The sequence below is a fragment of the Phycodurus eques genome, chromosome 1 (assembly GCF_024500275.1).
Source record: "Phycodurus eques isolate BA_2022a chromosome 1, UOR_Pequ_1.1, whole genome shotgun sequence".
In the NCBI taxonomy this organism is placed as follows: domain Eukaryota; kingdom Metazoa; phylum Chordata; class Actinopteri; order Syngnathiformes; family Syngnathidae; genus Phycodurus; species Phycodurus eques.
The window spans coordinates 9037622-9058830 of NC_084525.1; the positions used below are offsets into that span (position 1 = coordinate 9037622).

Genomic DNA, 21209 nt, shown 5'->3' on the forward strand with positions numbered 1-21209 from the left:
TTTACCCAGCATCCCAACTTCATTAGAATTGGGGTTTGTATATGCCGCTGCGATTGACTGACGCACAGATCAGTGTGTACCTCACCTCTCGCCCAAACTCAGCTGGGATAGGCTCCAGCATACCCACAACTGTAGTAAGGAGTTGAGAGAAGTACACATGATGGATGGATGGATGATTTATTTGAATTTAATTTATTTTGACCAAAAACTCAATGTTTGCACACATACTTGGTGTGTGTGTGTGTGTGTGTACGTGCGTGCGTGCGTGTGCGTGCGTGCGTGTGCAGGCGGCAGCTGCAAGGCAGACCCCGTGCAGGAGAATGGTCCCCTAGCAACTGACCTTTTGGACAGATGGCAGTTCCAGAGTGAGAACCACGCATCATCACAATGGCCGTGGCTTCCTAACATCTCCATCACTTCATCATCCGGCGACCTGCCACAAGCGACCACACAAGAGAGGGAGCGTCGCCACTCACGGGGCATTGTGCTCCAGCTACAAGGATTCCACACACACGTCAATTTGGTTGCAACCGTTCCAAGTGTGGCGGGCCAAGCGACAAGGACGAAGATTGTGTTTGAGGAGGGATGTAGCCCAGTGTCGAACCGCAACATATCCGTTCTGAGGGTTTCTGTACTAAGTGAATCAAACTCGGGATGTGGATGGAGCACTCAAGCACACTGAGCAATCCGTATGATATCTGTGGTCAGGCTCAGTGCCACTGTGGCGTGAGGTAGAGAACAGGCTGTGGAGTGAAGGTGGGAGGGAATCAACCTGTATTGTTTCGCAATCTCCATCATTTGACTTGTAGCTGGCCTATGTTGTTCACATGGCCAGGACCGCAACATGCCATCTTTGAGTCGACACACAGCACCAAGCCATGGTCTCTAATCTGCTCAACAGTACAGGGAACGAAAATATTTTTTGGTTTTAATTAGGAGCTGTGTTTTACAGGAGGAGTGGCAAGGGTTCAGCACTGACACAGCATGGAGGAATGTTTATTTGCTGCACTTTAGGAGCCAAGTGGCTTGCAGGAACTATGACACATTCCTGTGTCACGAGCAGATGAACAACTGCACTCGCACGTTCACACGTAATGCACCTCTTCTCCCAATGCAACACTCCTGCAATAGACTTTGCACCCATCTGATCGGATCGGCCGATAATTAGCATTTTATGCAGATTTTGCCCACGGGCTGCAGTTGCCCGTCCCTGATCTAGATAATGAATGAGTGGCTGCATGGATGGATGAATGGATAGATGTATGGACAGAGAGGCGGATGGATGAATGAGTGGATGGAAGGATATAGGATGGACAGACGGATGATAGATTGTTGATATACTGTATCGATAGCTAGATAGATAAATGACAGACATATAGAAAGGATGGATGGATGATATCTAGATGACATAAATGAAGTCAACTTGGTGTGACATCACTTTCCGTGTGTGTCTTAGTGCGTGTGCGCCATGTACCACATCGACAACATGGGCCTCCTTGACCACAAATAGCCAAGCCACGCATGTTTGTGTGTGCTTGCATGTGGCTGCACGCATGCTTCCTCCAGCAGTGAGTCCCATCCATTATCCACCCAATCTGGCATCCAAAGTCAGTAAAGAAGACATTTCTGCTGGCAAGTCCTCTTTAAGGCCATGCAGTGACAGAGGGGACAGGCAACCGCAGGAGCCACACATCTTCCCAAGTGCACGCATGCCGGGAATGGCTTGCATAACACAATCGCGCCAGTCTTGCATTCTCCCCTTCGCTAAAACACGCATATTTTCCTGGTGTCACATTGTCAAGCGTTACACTGCTTGCTCCCACCCGCTCTTGTCTGCGTGTAAAAGACACACACAGCCTTTTATCGCTAATGGGTTCCAGAGCCACAGAGATGCTACAATCTCTGCCAGCTGTGTTTCAATACACGTTGCACCCTTAGAAAAATAAAACAAAAAAGTTCACTCTGGTCTGGCCTCTGAATTTTCATCTTGGTTTAATACAGATTGTTGAGGCCACAAATGCTTGAATGTGTTAATTTGGGGAATTTGAATGTTATGCACTGCGGTGAAGACAAGACCTCCTTAGAGGGGATTAGTTGGACTCACAACACAGTTTAATTCAGTAAACAAATGTTATTTACATTTCGAGCAAGAAATATTGTGTAGGATGATATAGCCTTGATGTTGGTGTACCACCGACTATCGGACAAGCATGATTGTCTTGCAGGGGTGCAAATGGAATTTGGGAACTGGGAGGGACGGGGATCAAACTTATAAAAATAAAATATATTCATTCATTCATCACCCATACCGCTTATCCTCACTAGGGTCGCGGGCGTTCTGGAGCCAATGCCAGCTATCTTCGGGCGAGAGGCGGGGTACACCCTGAACTGGTCGCCAGCCAATCGCAGGGTACATATAAAAAAACAACAATTCACACTCACATTGTCTCCTACCGGCAATTTAGAGTCTTCAATTAACTTACCATGCAAGTTTTTGGGATGTGGGAAGAAAAAGCAGTACCCGGAGAAAACCCACACAGGCATAGGGAGAACATGCAAACTCTACACAGGCGAGGCTGGATTTGAATCCAGGTCCTCAGAACTGTGAGGCAGATGTGCTAACCAGTCGTCCACCGTGCCACCAAAATAAGACATATAATAAATATAATATAATATGATGTAAAATTTCAGATTAAAACCATTAGATCATTCTTAATGGATTCTTAAATGGAATGCCAATCCCCCACTAAAACTTCATACCAATTGCAAAATGTTTTGTGTATGAACTACAGTATAAACCAGTGAATCCCAATCAATCCAGTGAATCCCAATGATGAGAGATGATCAGTGCCAGAGGACATTTTCCAATTTCATTCCATTGTTTCAAAGTTCCGAAATTCCCACCGTTTTCATTGATTCAGTGAACAAACAATTGTAAATCTAAAATCCATTTTGAATGTAAGTGGACTGTGAATAGCCTTTCCATTAGCTTCCCAGCTGATGCTATTACCAGCAAGATATTCCCCATCTATGGCCGCATTTAAGAGAAGTGTTTGCTCTTGTTTTCTATATGTATGATTAATTCATATTTATTAATTTAGCTTTTTATTAGACAGTTTGCAAATGTTAGCAAAACTATAGGACCATGTCGTTTTGATAGTTTTCCAGTTTTTTTTTGCATATATAACCTAACCCTCAAATATATATATATATATATATATATATATATGTATATATAAGAAAACGAAAGATAGCACGCCGGCGACCCTAGTGAGGATAAGCGGCACGGAAAATGGATAGATGGATGGAAACCGCTCTCAGATGAGAAAGGAGCTGTTGCATACGATGTGCTGCGTAAACTTGACTCGATTGTCATCTAGTGGTCAAAGACTGGCACTACACATTATAAACGTGGAAAATTGTAACATGAAGAACATACCAAAAAAAATTCTCCCACATAGTTCCTGCAACTGTTGCCGGGTGTCTTTGCCTTTTATCCCCCAACAATCTTGAGACGTTTCCACCCAGCAACCATACCTGTGGAACGCAACTCGCTGATCATGTGACGCTACATAGACCTTTTTACCATTTTGAAATTTGATATCATCATGTGCCGCGGTGTAATGCCATGTATTAAGAAGTAACTATGTCATGCTGTACAGTTTGCTGACTAAGTATTTGTATTTATTTTTATTTTGCTTTGTTTTAATCTGCTGTCTGCTGCCAGGTCAGCCTTGCAAATGAGAATCTCTTCTCAATTGCCTGACCTTGATAATATATATATATATATATATATATATATATATGCATCTGCATCTTTTTGCACAATTGTCAAAAAATAAATAAATAAAATAAAAAATTCTAAAAATGTACCGGCATTACCAGATAACGAGCAACCCTTTACTGCTCAGTGACTGTTTTTTTTGGTCAATGTCTTTATGTCTCCAAAGTGTTCTCTGTCAATTGACTGTCTGTTGTCGTACTAGAGCGGCTCCAACTACCGGAGACAAATTCCTTGTGTGTTTTTTGGACATACTTGGCAAATAAAGATGATTCTGATTCTGATATATATCCACACACACACAATGACGTAACACGTACATATGGGTGGCCAAAACTCAGATGGCACCACAAGTGAACAAACACTTTCATGTCATTTGACACGGCAGAGTGATTGAGAAAACGGGAAATGGCTTTAAATTGTGTCACAAAATGGAAGAAATAAACAAATAAATGACAGTATATATAGACACATACAGGCAGTTATTTAACAACTTTCCAGTCAAATTTGAATGTCCAAGCATGCTGTAAGAAAGCACTTTAACAATAAACGTAACTTTATTTAACAGTAAAAAGTTTGCAGAATAGCAAGGGCAACACATTTGTAACTGCAGAAACATCTTGGAAAGCAGCAGGACCTTTTGAAGTGATGAGGCAGTTGAACATGTTGAACTTTGAGGTAAAAGTGTTTTCGTCATGTAACAACACAAACAAACTATCATAAAACAACAACAAAGTCCACACAGGGAGACACGACAAATGCCTCGTTTTTCACTTAACTTCACATTTGTAAAAATAGTTCACAATTTAGGTGAAAGCTGGGTGACAACAGTTACATATGCTGTCTTCCATTCACACACTTTTTTTCTCTGTTTCACAAACCAAGTGCAGTTTTAGCTTTTTTTTTTTTTTTTGTCAAACCATCTCAAGTACATTCTGAAATAAAAAGGAATTTCAACTATTAAAGCAGCAAACCCACAATAACAAGTCAAGAATACTGAGATTGGTCTCATTCGTGTTCCCAAAATCAACATGAACAGAAAAGTCACTGTACTGTAGCAATAAGGTATTTGGGTGCTAGAAAGAAGCAGGAGGTAACATATCTCGTCCGCTTGAGGAATATGCTGGATAAGATTTGGAATATAGCTGATTAAATACACCAAGGCTGAAACAAGCAACACTAAATGGACGGCCGCGAGTGAAACTCAACATAACCCAACTTTTACCTACTAAACAATTACCATGATGCTAATTAAAGATCTCCATACACTCAGCTTCAGGTGCCTTAACATAAGAGTTTTAGTTGAAATTATATTCAATTCTCAGTCACACACTGCAGCAAACTTGAGTGTGATAACTAGTGCAACATGGTGGGAATCTGAGAAAGGCCGTCTGTTACAAATTACATGACCATCATTGTGAGGATTCAGCAGTTATTTCAGTGCAGGAGAACGAGCACAACAACGTAAAGCCATCAAGTGCTTTGGAAAAGACTTGTAGAAGCACCCCCGGGCTATCTTGGTCAGGGTTTTCCTTTTAAACCTCATGGCTCATGGTCTGATCTGCACCAGTATTCCAAGGTCCACTTTAAGATCCAAAATCCTACACAATCGACTGTACGTTCGCAGTTTAGCTTCATTTCACGGAATTACCGCAATGCAACTGGCTCCGGACCCAGTTTCTGACTTCACACACTGTAAACAAGTTGTATTTAAGGCAGTCCTCTTTAGCTTTTATCCTCTGACAAATGTCCCCCCCCCAATCCCAGAGGCACAACACTCTCAGTGCATATAAAGCTTACCTGACACACTTCACTAAACGCTTTCCTACACCACGAAACTAAGCTCTTCGGGCCATATTCTCCCATTTGTGTCTCCTGTCAAGACTTATGACCCTGCCACCGTGCGTAACCGGGAAATTAGCAAGCGCCTAGAGGCGTGACCAGTGTTGAGAAAATTACTTTGGAAATGTAGTTAGTTACAATCACAAGTTACCCTGTTGAAAATGTAATAGTAGTGAAAATATTTCAATTACTGTCACAAAGTAATATAACTAATTACATTTGATTACATTTTGATGACTTAATTTTGAATGACTGCATCCACAGGGCTGCGATTGGCTGGCAACCAGTTCAGGGTGTACCCCGCCTCCTCTGGGATAGGCTCCAGCACGCCCGCGACCCTAGTGAGGAGAAGCGGCTCAGAAAATGGATGGATGGATGGATGCATCCACAGGGCCCTTAGGTCTTTCCTAAACAAAGTGGATTAAATTAACCACATATTTGTTGTTGACACAAACAATAAACTGATTACAAAACATGATAAAATCCATCCATCCATCCATTTTCTGTACCGCTCATCCACACTAGGGTCACGGGCCTGCTGCAGCCTATCCCAGCTATCTTCGGGCGAGAGGCGAGAGACAAACTAATAAATTGCACCAGAAGGTGAAACTTCGAGGTCATATTTAAAAAAATATGTCATGTTTGAGACTACATTAGAATGGCACATGACCAAATAGAGTCAATCACAAGTGTCAGCTTTAGAAGGAGGAAGTGACACAGGAAAAAAATCTGAGCTTTTGCAGATATTTTGCAAATGTAACGAAAATTGTAATCGTGGAAATTTCAAAAAGCAACTGTAATTTAATTACACATTTTCTCCCAGTAATTAATGGATTTTAATTACATACATTTTGTAATTAAATTACATGTAATTCGTTACGACCCAACACTATTGTTGATCCTGTAAACTCTCAGCCTGGCTGTAAAGGATGGAGCATGGGGTTTTCCTGAGACGTGTGACTGCCATAGAAATCTATTTGAAAAATGTAAATCTGAAATTAACTTCCGTAGTGGATGTGTCGTCACCAGTGAGACGTGGGAACTCCTCGTCTAACATGCTACACTTTGAAGGACCGTGTGTTTTTTTATTTTGTATTATCCATCGTCCGTACCGCTTTATCCTCACAAGGGTCGGGGCGTGCTGGAGCCTGTCCCAGCCATCTTCGGGCGAGAGGCGGGGTACACCCTGAACTGGTTGCCAGTATTTTTTGCTTATTAATATGATATAATATTTTGACGTTCGGACATCGGTGTAGGTACACATTATAGCTGTTGGACAGTCCGTGAGCATGGGTGAGCATTATGAGCCAGGTGTGTCCTAATCACCAGGCCGTTGACAGCAGCTAACAGAATCAAAATGTGCAATATGATGTTTCACCATCACAGGGCGCTAGACTTACTACAGCCTCCAGAGTGCAGAAGAGGAAAAGTGCTTAAGTCCACGGGAAAGTGCTGCATGCAGATCGAAAATTAGAGAACGCCCACATTTTGGATTGCTCCACCCAGAGTGTGTACCTGGCACAAGGCTGCGTAAATGACAGATTTGAGTTGATGGGAGAGAGCGCGCAGCCAGAAAAGCACACAGGAGAATATGACCCTTAGTGCGTACTCGGCACGGCGAACACAATTCTTCAAATGTAAACACGGTGCTTTCTGTTCTGCCTGTGCACAACAGGCCGTTTCATAGAGCAACTCAGATCAAGGAGAAGATGGCTAGTCAAGATTTTTCAGCACCTGTTTCCCTTCATTTTTTTAGTTTGGAGGAAGTCCCCCAAGAAGGCACTTTTGAAGCAAAATCACATTTTGCCAGATGATTCAATAAGAGAGTGCAATCAATCATATTACGTAATTTGCCACCATAAACCTTTAAACGCTGCTCTCGGAAGATTCTTCACCCACTTCTACTTCAGTTGAATAGATAACAATACAATTTCAAATTCTTAATTTTACACTGGGGATTTAAAGCATGATCTGGTGCAGAGCAAACATGAGCCCACAACGGTTCCAGCAACTCCTCCCACACCTACCCGCTCTTCTTAGGACAGCAGGTGCTCTCCCCGACTCATGTGCGAGGAAAACTCGTAGCGGTCCCGGCTGCGGTAGCCACAGATGTTGCACTCAAAGGGCTGGTGAAAGCCATGACAGCCCATGTGAATGGTGAACATGACGTGATCCAGGAAGAGGATGCGGCAGTGGAGGCAGTGAAAATAGCGCACGGGCTGGCCGTCCCTGTCCAACACCTGCACTTTCTCCCTGGAGGGGAGCGGTGAACCAGCGATCCTCTTCACTGGTGTGGGGGGTGAAGGACACACCCTGTCCCATTCTGGGTCCGTCTCTTTGGCCTGGCTGAGACTAGTGGTGGAAAGGCTGTGGGGCTGCGCTCGGGTTTGGTAGTGGAGATGCTGGTTGTTGGTGGAGGTACGTGTGTGGACTGCAGCCCTTGTGCTGAGGTCTTCTGCTGTGCTCTCGGTGTCTGTAGAGTCGGGACATCCGTTGGGTGAGGTTGTGTGGCTATGAACTGAAGGGTGAGCTTCACATCCTTCACCTGCTTCTTGACCAGATAGGCCAAGAGAAACCATTGAGAGTCCACCGGGGGCTCCTTGAGGAGGTACATTACTGTTAGTGGAGTTCATAATGGTGTTCAGCTCAGACAAGAAGGCAGGATGGAGGGCACTGTTTCCACGTTTGCTGCTGGAGTCTTTTAGGTTTTTCCCACTCAAACCAGTGGAGTCACCAACTGGCTGGGGGTTCAGATGCTCGCCTTCCCTCTCAGAACCAGGCGACAAATCACAAGGGACTTCAAGCAGGTCAAGATGGATGTGCTTGTCTGCTGGGAACACCAGACACTAGTGAAAGTCAATACACCAACTTTATAACACAATGTGTTCCCCTGCTGTGTTCCCCTGCATGTGATGTTGAAAGTGAATGGCTAAAATAATCATATTTTTTGAAAGTATCTCCTTTACCTGTTTAGCCAAGTCTGCTGAGCCACTCTTAGCTCTGTGATTTATTTTGGTAGTGTCATGTGTGTGTGTTCTGGTTGTTGTCTTCCCCCTTTCTCGTACAAACCTGCTCCTGAGAGCATCTTCCCCACCTGTGCCTCGTTTACCCTAATTACCCCTTGCATTTAACCTCGTGTCTTATTCTTTCTGGTCGCCAGTTCGTTGTACCTTGTTGTCACATTCCAGCATTCCTTGTTTCCACGTCACCGACTCATAGTAAGACTAGACCCTGCTCCGATTATTGACCTTGCCTCTTTGCCTCAAGTTGTTTGGATACTGTTGCCTTTTCGGATTGCCTGCCTGTGTACCGACCTCTGCTCGTTTATTAAACCTCTCTTTTGTGAAACTCTCCATTTGTATTGGAGTTGTGCATTTTTGGGTCCTGTCCTCTGTTCCGTTCATGACAGGGAGGTTTCTACTTCCTGCTTTTTGTTCCATTAGGATTTCTAGGTTAGCACGCCTCATGTTTTTGATACCTTTACATCCGCTGCCTTAATTACCCACATATCGATCCCAACCTGTTTGTTAAACAGTGTGTTTTGGGGAATTTTATAGGGGTTATGCACACGCACCCAAAGCACTTCCTACCAGTTCAGGTCAATGACAAGTCCTACAGCAGCAGACCGGGACAAAGCAACTGTAGAAATATTAAAAGTCTACAAAGTCTTTTGTTTTACACAAGATGTCTTCAAGACCCAATATGACTGTATGCCGTCTTTAGGCTTTGTTCGTGTTTACATATAATCATATTTGTACAAATAAATTAATCAACCCATAGTTGTCGCAGTTATCACAGTCGCAGTTGGTTACTTGACATTCCGCATGACCCCTATTCACCTCGAGTGTTGCATTTGTCTTCTCATAATGTCCAAGACATTTTATCTCAGCGTAAGCGTTTTTACAGTCATGAGCTTCACCTGCAAAGCCACCAGGCACATCCCCAAGTTGCGGATTGGGGGAATCCAATAAAATGGAAAGCTGCGAAATAAGTGGTCTTAGGCCCACGAATAAGCAGTCGCAAACAACTGGACTGCTCTCGGACTGGGGTACTGAACCTGTAGGTCCACCCACCTGCGCAACAGTTATCCGGGTGAACACCGTATCAAGAGGAAGAGAGACTTTGTGTTATTCTTGTGTGACAGTTGATGGTAAAAAAAATTTGGTGTTTATCACTCCTGCTCCTTGTTGGTCTTTAAAGTTAAGAGAGTGTTTAAAGAGCATGTCACAGTTAAAATATTAGATGGATTAACTTTTGCTTGTACTTGTACAGCAGTTAATAGGAAAACATTGCCTGCAAAGTTAATAAAGTTTTTACGATGGCGATGGAGCTAGAAGTATTGCAAAAATAATAGCATGGTATATGTAACAATTTTTAATATAGTACTGCACAAATAATGACTATTATATGAAAGCAGAGAAGAAAACATACCCAGAAACCTCTGTGGCGTTGACCTCTTGCGCTTGGTAATGCTACCAGCTAATCTATCTGCAAAACGTGGTTTCTCATTTGGCATGTCCAGCGTCGGTTTAGCCATTGTCTCCATTTTTAGAGACTGATCATCTGGAAACAAATATCATAATGACTTTTTTGCATGAGTATCCATTAATAATTGAATGTACTTACATTACCTATCATGCAGGGACTTTTTGGTTGGTGTTTTTGCGGTGTCTTACCCTGTTGGACTGTCTTTGTGTTGACTGCTGCCTCCTGGTCCTGCCTCTTGGGAAAACTGTGGCATTGGTCAAAATGATCCTCCAATGTGCTCTGTTGTTTGTAGCTACGACTACAGTAGATGCACTTGAAAGGCTTTCCCCCCAGTGGTGAAGAATCTGTAATTAAAGAAATCCTCACCCAATGGTCAAATGACCTGTAACCAAGATGATGGATTGTAAAATAATAGCAAAGTATGTAATTCTGAACCCTTATATTGCGTGTCATTTCTGGGAAAATGGTACATCATGCACTCATAGTTTCATGTTAAAATTATTTCAATGATCCCCTTTAACAAGTAAAATTAAAATTATTTTACTGTGTTTTTATTTGTTGTTAATTTAGCGAGATGCATTTTCACATTCACAAACAATTAGCCTGTAACCCACCATCGCAACATTACAGTAATATGCAGCAAAGTGACGTAAATTTGCGAAATCCAGTTTGTAAGAAGCGTTCCTCTGAAAAGAACTGAAAGAGTAAACACCTTTTTGAGTGTTGACAAATGCTGGCAAATCAAGCAGGATTTAAACCGTATACACTCCTTGAAGTCTCAGCGCCCTTTGCACAATGGTCATTGCACCGGACTATTGCAATATTAGTCGTTCGAACTGCTCTAAGTGCTAGAGGACTCTGCATCTTTTTGCACAATTGTTTTTTGTCAATGTCTTTCTGTCTCCAAAGTGTTCTGTTAATTGACTGTCTGTTGTACTAGAGCGGCTCCAACTACCGGAGACAAATTCCTTGTGTGTTTTGGACATACTTGGCAAATAAATATGATTCTGATTCTGATTCTGATTCTGAGGATTGCACAAACTGCTGAATGTCATATTTTGCAATGTGCTTAACAGTACTGTACATTCTGGTGAGTAATAACTACTTCCTCTGAGCTTCAACAGTGGAGTGAAGGGGCATTTTTTGATGAAACATTACTTCCACCACTTACTGTTTGATTATCAGCACATTGTATGTTATTACAAAAAGGAAAAAGCAAGAATTCTGCCTATGCAAAGATGATAATGTTCAAGTTCACAAAATGTATTGAAATACTCGTAAATTCAACATTTTTATTGCACCACATCATATTGTAAACTGTAGCAAATATTTTGACTCTCTCATGTAGCTAAATTACAAATAGACTAGATATAGATTAGATAGCTTGGATGAATTTTAAATATCCGAATCATCGCTTAGTATAGTGCAGTGCATCGTGACACTATTGCAAACTATGATGCCAAATACAATAATAAACATGTTCTTAAATTAATACCTTTATTATAGTGTTTATCAAAAGCGAGCAATCTACTATCTTTATGTTTCCACAGCTCTAGTATTTGGATCTCCTTAGATTGTGCAAGCAGCCATAATGTTGATGTATTTGCTTTTTAATGTTGAACCAAATTAATTTTCGTGTTTTGTTTTTAAATATAATAAAAATGTTTGAAGGTAAGTCCTGAAAACATGTGCAAAGACATGGAACAATTTCATACTGAATTATAGCTTAGAACTTTTTCTGACCATGTCAGCGGGCCAGATTTTGGTAACGGGGCTAAAAATGACGAAAGCGGGCTGGGGAAAAAAACTTTCTGGCATGAGGCCCTCCCTCATTATATAATAAGGAGTGTCCGTTGATGGCTATTTGCCAGAATTGCAAGTTTTTATTCTTCTTTCCCTTTCGGCTTGTCCCGTTAGGGTTCGCCACAGCACGTCATCCTTTTCCATGTAAGCGTATCTTCTCCATCCTCATCTCTAACACCAACTCCCCTCATGTCTTCCTTCACTAAATCTATCAACCTTCTCTTAGGTCTTTCCTGAAGCTTTCTTACCTGGCAGCTCCATCCCCATCATCCTTCTGCCACCACTCAATATCTCTCCTCTGGCTGTGTCCAAACCATCAAAGTCTGCTCTTGCTAACTTTGTCTCCAAAACATCTAACCTTAGCAATAATAGCTTGGCCTACTTGTAGCACAACTACATCGCGCAGTTAGCCAACAAGCTATGCCAACCACCCGAAAAAGGCATCTTCCCTTAAGTGTTTTGTGTTATTTGGGCACGTGTCTCTGTTGCGTTGACCCACACGTGGCTCATGCAACGAGCTAGCTTTACTGTGAAGTGGCCTTCTACTGGCGGCTAGGCTAGTACGTATTAGCCGCTAGTGGGCTTGTGGATTGGCGTTGGTTCTGTCCAATACTCCACAGCCTTGCTCCATGCGCCATGCTAGATTCACACAGGAGAGACACTTAAGGGAAAGCTAACTGTTTATTACGTTCACTAGCCTGAAGATAACTGAGATAGGGTTCAGCACGCCCTAGTGAGAATAAGCGGTACAGAAAATGGATGGATGAATAGCCCACGGGCCTTATTTTTCGATATTTCAGAGCCTTATTTTGCATCCATGGTGACTTTTTTATTCATTCAAATTTGGAAGGCGTTTTAAAAACATTCTTCTCTGTGGTGCGTCAAATTTACCAGACATTTTCTTTATAGCGAGTGTGTGGTAGCGCTAGTTCTTCCCAATGTACCTGCATGTGTCCGTAGGTGTCCAGCTAGGGCGTCCCTCCTCCGGCAAGCATAGTTGCAAATGGGGCATTTGAAAGGTTTCTCTCCAGAATGCAACTTGATGTGGCGTAACAAGTTGCCCTTTTGCGTGAAGGAAGCTCCACATTGGTTACACTGAAAAGGCCTCTCACCTAAGAACAACACATTGTGGCATAAAAGCCTTCAAACACAATGCCCTTTTCATTCATAAGCGCTAACCGTTCACAGGGTCTCGTCACCTGTATGGCTTCGCTTGTGCACCATCAGCACATTAGGTCCAATGCAGATGATCCCACACACATCACATTGGAGCTTTCCACTCGGAAGTCGGATGGGTCCAGGCGAAGCAGTTTTCGAAGTGGCCAACTCACCGTAAAGATTCTTTTGTTCGAGCCCAGCATGGTCTGCACTCCCTTCTTCCATTAGCTCTACTCTGTCATCCCCAATTCCTCTGTTGTTTGGCTGCGGTGATTTATCTCCACTGCACAGCTCCACCTTGATGGAGTTTGCTGTGAGGGAAAAATCAGACTTAATTCCTACATACATTTAGGGACGATGTCAAAACAGCCTGTGGGAGAAAGTTGAAGACTAACCCGTAAAGGAGCAACGGGTCAAGGACTGTTGACTATTAGGGCTGTAAAAGTCCTGCTCTGTCGATACCTCTTCACCATTGCCTGAATGAGACAGTAAAGTAAAAGTCTGCTGTCTGGACACAAAAAAGGAGTCTATGTTTAATTTCTTAAATAAACATACCTAATGCATGAGAGCAACCATTGCAGTCATCAGCATTCATTCTTTCACCAGATGCCTGCATCTGCACAAAGGAAGACCAAATACTTTCTGGCATATCCAATTTTAATTATTCATTGTGGTTTGCATTCTACAAACCATTTCAAACACTTGCATCTTTCAGTTTTTTTGAAGTTTTCTGTTAGAAGTGTTCATAACAAGGTTAGGGGTTGGCCTCCACTATTTAAAAGTACAATCAGCTGCACTGTGGGCTGCAAATGAATATTAGCTCCTCCACCAAATGAGGAGTTAAAACTACATTCAGATGATAATGATAATAATAGTAATTAATAACTTAGATCTGCGATTGTCTGGCAACCAGTTCAGGGTGTAACCCGCCTCCTGCCCGATGATAGCTGGGATAGGCTCCAGCACGCCCGCGACCCTAGTGAGGAGAAGCAGCTCAGAAAATGGATGGATGGATGGATGGATAACTTAGATCATATTAGATTAGATGAGATTAATATAGCACCTTTCACGTAACCCAAGGCCACTTTACAAAAAATGGACAGACAAAAAAAAAAAAAACTGAAACAAGGACACTAAGCATCAAAGGCTGTGTGAGTATTTGTTTGAAAATGTTCGGCGATGGGGCGTTGCAGATCTCAGAGGGGAGAGAGTTCCAGAGGGTAGGGGCTGCCATGCTAAAGGCTCTGGCCCCAAACGTCCGCAGGCAGGTGCAAGGGTTGGAGAAGAGACCAGAGTTGGAAGACCTCAGGTCCCGGGATGAGGTGGAAGGAGCTCCAAAAGGTACGGGGGCAAGCGCATGGAGGGATTTGTCGGTGAGGAGCAGGATTTTGTAAGTGATGCGGTACTTGACCGGGAGCCAATGGAGATGGATGAGTGTGGGAGTCATTAGCTGTCAGGGCTCGGCAGGACCCATGATTTCAGGACATACTGAAGCCTGTACAGTGCTTGGCTGGGTAGCCTGAACAGGACTCCGGGACCGTAGTTTAGGCAGGGATGAGGGTCTTGGCAATGGAATCGGAGAGTCAAGGACAGAGTCTGCAGAAATTTTTAAGGTGGAAAAAGGAAGATTTTGTGATGGATTTGATGTAGGAGTGAAAGGAGTGAGTGTTGTCCAGGATGACGACCAGGTTTCGGATTTCAGGCTAGGGACAACCTGCACAGTCATAAATCACTTTAGCACTTATTCACACACACACGCACACACATGCATACACGCACACAATTTTATCATTTCCTTTAATTATGGGTAAAACACAAGCTGTCTTGCCAGAAAAAATTTTAACAAAGTGAAAGTACAGGTAACTGTTGTGCAAGCAGCATGTGTTTGAAATTCCTCTTTTGTAGAATAATTAAGGAGACAATCCTGTTTTATATATATATATAATATATATATTATATATAATATATATATATATATATATACACACAAAGAGCTAAACAAAAAGAGACTCAGATTCAGTACATTTCCATAATCAGGACATTCCCACCAGCTCCCCAGCCAGCTTTTGTAGCCCACTTGGGAATGTCCTCGGATAAGACAAATAATAGCTTGCTGCTTTTAGCAAGGCGAGACATCTCAGAGAGGTTACACCAGAGTTAAGGAACAATAAAAGAATACATTATAAAGGAAATGCATTAAACCTTATAAATGTTAATATAAGTAATTTTATCAACTCACGCACCAAAATCAAATTGTCTAATAAGCGTACTCTTTCAAGCTGCACTGATAGACCCCTCTGCCTTTGATTTAATCTTGCTATTTAACAAGTAATATTAAAATTCCCCTTCGTCTTTCATTGTTGATTTGTTTACATTTTATTCAATTGTTGAACACAGGTAGTAGCAGTAAATGTGCAACTGGAAGTGATTTGAGTGGAGGTTGTCTGATGTCGAAGGGAAAGGGTTTCTTGACTATCAAGTATCATTTTTTTTCAAGAACAACAGTAAAGCTGTTCGCACATTCATTTCAGTAAATTGTTTTTTCCAGGTCTGAACAAAATCATTAATCCGACAGCTGCAACAATGCTGCTGCTCGAGTTGTTGTTGATATAGTAAACTGGACCACATCACACAGGTGCTAAAACTTCTACACTGGCTTCCTGTGAAGCAAGGAACATACTTCAGAATATTAGTGATGGTCTACAAAGCTCTAAATGGCCTTGGATCTGAATATATTCAAACGTTCTTTGCTTCCCGAAGAGACTTCCAGCAACAAAGTAGGCTAATGCAGCATTCGGTTTTTATGTTTCTCAATTTTCCATCCATCCATCCATCCATCCATCCATCCATTTTCAACACCGCTTATCCTGGTTAGGGTCGCGGGACGCTGCTGCTGACTTAGGGCGAAAGGTGGACTACACCCTGAACTGGTCGCCAGTCAGTCGCTGGGCACATATAGACACGGACAACCATTCGCACCGTCACTGAGTGGGAACTGAACCCACGCTGCCTGCACCAAAGTCAGGCGAGTGTACCACTACACCATCAGTCACCTGTTTCTCAATTTTCCTAAACACAATTTTCCTAAACACCTGAGATCTGCTCGAAATGTCAGTATCTTTAAATCTGGCCTGAAATTTATATTGTTCATTTCTGCTTTTTCATACATAAAAATATGGTATCTTGATTTGATTTCACTATCTTGCTTTTATTTTAGCTTTATAATCCATGTGTTCTGCCATTTAACCATTTTGTTTCTTTTTATTTTCATTTGTTATGCTTTTATGTTGTGATTTTATCTTGATTTTCATCTTTTCTTTTAATATTTTTTTGTAAGTACTATTTCCTTGCCTCTATGGATTTTCCTTATATTTGAATGGTGCTATTTCAATTAACGTCCCTTGCCTAACTGAACAGTTCCGTATCCCAGAAGCGTGGTCAACTTTTGACGTACACTGTGATAATTATGGTTACTTTGCCTTTATTATTTGAGCAGTGTATGTCTGTCTAAATGGACGGAAATTGCTAGATGTTTGCTGGCTCAGAATCTGCCATGTATAAACCAAGTCTAACCAGACGCTGACAGCAAATTTGGCTGCAAATTTAATCAAACATGGGAAATTCCATTCAACTTATTCAGACCATATATTTGTGAATGTGTTTAGCCTTGGAGGAGGTTTTGTTACATTATGTCACTGTAAGGCGATGGAAAACGCCGTTCCTTGTGCACACACAAAAATGCATGGCTGGATATGGTTGTGCGAGGAGGGGGGGAAAGGGAAACGTGAATTTGCTGCCTCTGGCCGCTTGTAGAGCAACAGGCGTGGATGCAGACGCGCCAGTCACACCAGGGCACGGCTGGCTGGGTGGGTGGGTGGGTGGCTGTGGGGAGACGCTCTCTTGCGCCTACCCTTGACTGACAATCGTTCATCTCGGCGGGAGGGCGACCGTGCGCTTTATTTTTCCAAACAACTACCCGGCCTCTGCAGACATGTTGTTCCACTTGTTTGAGCCTCTCGGTGCGTGATGTTATGTTACGTATGGCAGCTAGACGCTAAAAACGGCGGCGTGTCCCATGATTCACACCAATGTTGACGGCCCCGTGCACGCATGCGGCTGTCATTCAGCATCGAGCGCATTCAACTAACTGTAGGCGCTGCCATGCAATGTTTCGACAATGTTTCTCGCGCGCCGTTGCTATGGCAGCAGAGCACACGACAAATGGCATTCACCCGCGTTCAACTCCCGCGGAAAAAAAAAAGAAAATTCTTGACAATTCTAGTCGACGGATGCTCTTCTAGTGTTAGCGAGAGCAGAGCTAAGTCCACAAAGCGCCTCCTTACCTGGCCACGCCTGGTTCTTGCCCTCTTTTTAAGTGTCTGCAGCGGTTTGTTTTCAAAGCGACGGCAGCATCTCTCGGGTTTTTTTTTTCTCTTTTTTTTTTTTTTTTTTTTTTTACCTGAGAACCCCAAACAACTTCCGGGCAACAGATTGTCGAATGCATCGATTCACATAATATGTGGGTGCATATTGATTAATAGGCCTACTTTGAGCAAGACAAACATTATCGGAGAGTCTGGTTATTTTACTGGTGATTGTCTTTTGATGTGTTTTTGTGGTTTTATTCAACTAGTATTACTACGTAATTAAACTATACAGTTTAACATTCATCCAAGCATTAAAAATGCAAGGCGTTGCACGTGTAACAATAAATGTCAAACAAAATAGACAAGGTATTTTACAGTAGTACAGTGCAGTATGCAGCATTGCGAATTGGTGAAATCAAACCATTTTAGGGAGGATACGAATAAAGTGCCACAAGAGGGCAGCAAACTACTGTTTTCTCAGTAGACCGACTGTACTATTAACTCGTGTTTGTAAATCAATACAGTACTTTGTAAGCCGTACTACGAAGTCCAGTGTAAGCGACAAATTTATCTACAGGAAAAATAGCTGAAAATGTGTCAAATGTCTGGACCTGGAATCACTAAATAAAGCTGTTTGAATTTATTGAATTTTGTTCCCAATGACAGCTCAACTCAGCCAAGAATCCAATCAGACAGAAATGTGATGTTGCTTGACAAGTAAAATTATGTAAGGTAAGAATGGCAAATTGACTCATTTTTTTTCCACTCATAATGATTATGACTGATTGGGGACTCTAAATTGCCCGTAGGTGTGAATGTGAGTGCGAATGGTTGTTTGTTTCTATGTGCCCTGTGATTGGCTGGCGACCGGTACAGGTTTTACCCCGGCTCCCGCCCGAAGGTAGCTAGGATAGGCTCCAGCAGCCCGCGACCCGAGTGAGGATAAGCGGTAAAAGAAAATGAATGGATGGATGGATGATGATGACAGTGGGATTGAGTTAAGCTTCTCTGTGCCATTTTACTTAGGTGACTCCCACTCAGGAATTATCTGAATCGGCGGGGCCTGTGCCACCGTAGAAGAACGTCATACGCCTCATGAATCTTAACAAACGTCGCCTCAGCATTCTTGCTGGGGTTGTGGTCGGGGTGCCATGTCTTGGCAAGCTCCCTATAGCCACGAGTTATCTCTTCAAAAGAGGCCTCTGCTCCCAGTGACAAAACCTGGAACACACATACAGCATGTGTTAATAAAGTGCACAGTATGCATAAAAATAGGCCAAATTACAGTACATCAGCAATATTTTAACTACTTATTGGGCAAGGAACCATAATTGGTAATGAAGTGGGTATTCAAAATGTACACCATATGCCTCACTATGAGATGATGAAACCACAGGATTTTTCAAGGCAAATCAAAACTGGTAAAAAATAAATAAACATTTATAATGAAATGAAATTTTGGTGCGGCACGGTGGACGACTGGTTAGCGCGTCAGCCTTTCAGTTCTGAGGACCAGGGTTCAATCCCCGGCCCTGCCTGTGTGGAGTTTGCATGTTCTCCCCGTGCCTGCGTGGGGTTTCTCCGGGCACTCCGGTTTCCTCCCACATCCCAAAAACATGCATGAATTGGAGACTAAATTGCCCGTAGGTGTGAATGTGAGTGCAAATGGTTGTTTGTTTATATGTGCCCTGGGAATGGCTGGCAACCAGTTCTGGGTGTACCCGGCCTCCTGCCCGATGATAGCTGGGATAGGCTCCAGCACCCTCGTGAGGAGAAGCGGCTCAGAAAATGGATGGATAGAACTATATTAGAGATGTGTGATGTGAGATGATCAAGATGTGTTTTTAAAATCTGTTTTGGTTTTATTATACAGTGATTAAATTGTCTTTATGTTAAGAATGTTAAAATGTTGCCTGTACGGTTAATGGTCTTGTGACGGCCACAGATTGATCCTGACCTGATGTGATTTTTTTGGGTTTTTTTTTCCCCTTTGGGAAATTTTTTTATGAAGTTAGAACAACAAGGAAGACAGCCAATGTCATGGAGCAGTGTGCGCTAGACAGTTTTTTCATTGTTTAATAACAAAAGACTACACAGAAAACATCACAAAAATTGACACCAACAATGTGCTCCGATACAGTAGTGCCTTCAGATATGAATGGCCCATCTTATGAGTTTTTGGAAATACGAGCCATCGTTCAGCCAGTTTTTTGCTTTGACTTGTGAGCATAAATTTGAGATACGAGCACTGTATGGTGGCAGTGAACTCAACTCACTTCACATTTATTGCCACACCCAGTTTAAGTTCTTTTTTGTACTGTCTAACTAATCAGAAAACAAAGAAAATTGCAAGTTGTATGTTTCAAACAACCACATAGCTTTACTTAAGATTTGTCAGTTTGGCTTAATGCCAACAAATAATGCAAAACTCTATAGACGGGCTAACAAATTGCATCTGTGCCGTAACGGATATTTGAACAAACGGTGGAGCACCATTATATCTAAAATATAGCAATATAACAATACTCACATGCATAAAATATTCATCCTTTGTGAAGAACGATTAATATTGTGGCAATGTGGTTAGTTAGTTATTTACATTCTATGTATGTCAATACTGTATGACGTACAATAAAGTGTTATTTTTCTAATTAAAAAAGACATTCCATTTTTGGGGAGGGGGGGGGACTGGATCAGATTTCCGTTCATTTCAATAAGCAAAGATGATTTGAGATGCAAGTGTTTTGAGTTAAGAGCTCATGGAGCATGTTAAACTCTGTATCTAAAGGCACCACTGTGTAACCTTTACAAAAGCAATGCAATTACTTGCCTTCAGCGCCTCTTTTTCCTGCTCAGTATAGTCTTTGAGGAGTATTTCCAGCATTTTCTTCCAGGCCTCTTCATAATAGCCTTCTCCAGTCAAGGCACACAAGAAGCGATAGGGCATTAAGAGAATGTACTCCAGCGCACTTCTGAGCCAAGGGAGGAACCAAAAAAAATCCAGCAGTGCTGTCACACAGTCAGACAGGTAATACATTGTGGTGGTGGTATTATGGAAAACACAATATGCCAATGGAGCAGAGAAAGCCAGCCAAGCGAGACTCAATCTGAAAAGCCGTGGACCTAAAAGTGCAAAACAGATAGATCAGCAACAATATGTTCCACTAATGATTCAGGTAGACAGATTTGACTTGAGGAGTGTGAACCATTTTGTTCCTACCAAGTTCCTGTGGGCTGCCTGTTGCCTGAGGTTTCTTGTACTTGCGATGCTGTGTGGCAGTGACACTGGCTGCCAGGCTAATTGGCAGAGGGGATAAAGTGCTGCCGTAGAATATGGGGGAAGTTATGAGACTAGCTGTGAGCGTTTTTTGGAGATCAGAGGTCTGCTGGCCAACAGTGGACACCAGATGCACCCCTGCACCCACACATAAAGGAAGAACAAGCAAGTAGAAAAAACTAAGGGAGCTCAGTCCAATCAGTGCCACAGTGCCAAAGTAGATCCCAACACACATCTGGCCAGCGAATCTAACTGGGTTTACTGGTGGGGGGGGGATGGTGGAGGGTCTTCTCCTCTCCTTCTCTGCATCTTGATTGGCTTCACCCACATATGTTGGAATACGTATAAGCTCTCTGATCCAGCCTATGCCGAAACCTCCCAGGGTTAGCATCCATAAAAGTGCATGACTGTCTCTCCCTAAATATAAATGGTGAACACCAAAAAGGCCACCCACTGCCCACAGGGCATAAGCTACCATGACACTTTTGACCAT

At 42.6% G+C, this 21209-nt stretch overlaps 2 protein-coding genes across 2 annotated transcripts; both read right to left on the reverse strand.

Annotated features, from left to right (window-relative positions):
- Positions 1–7659: 7659 nt before the first annotated feature.
- ikzf4 (IKAROS family zinc finger 4) lies at positions 7660–17478 on the reverse strand. Its single transcript, XM_061676421.1, is given in 7 exon segments — positions 7660–8453; positions 10055–10186; positions 10300–10455; positions 12859–13383; positions 13468–13548; positions 13628–13688; positions 17416–17478. Coding segments are annotated over 6 exon segments (1749 nt in total). The 5' UTR covers positions 17416–17478.
- Positions 17479–18483: 1005 nt separating this feature from the next.
- Positions 18484–21209, reverse strand: dnajc22 (DnaJ (Hsp40) homolog, subfamily C, member 22). The gene is made up of 3 exons (XM_061676538.1): positions 20660–21209; positions 20270–20562; positions 18484–18660 (listed from the first exon to the last, which is right to left on the reverse strand). Exons 1-3 carry the CDS (start codon positions 21207–21209, stop codon positions 18484–18486), a joined length of 1020 nt encoding a protein of 339 aa, XP_061532522.1.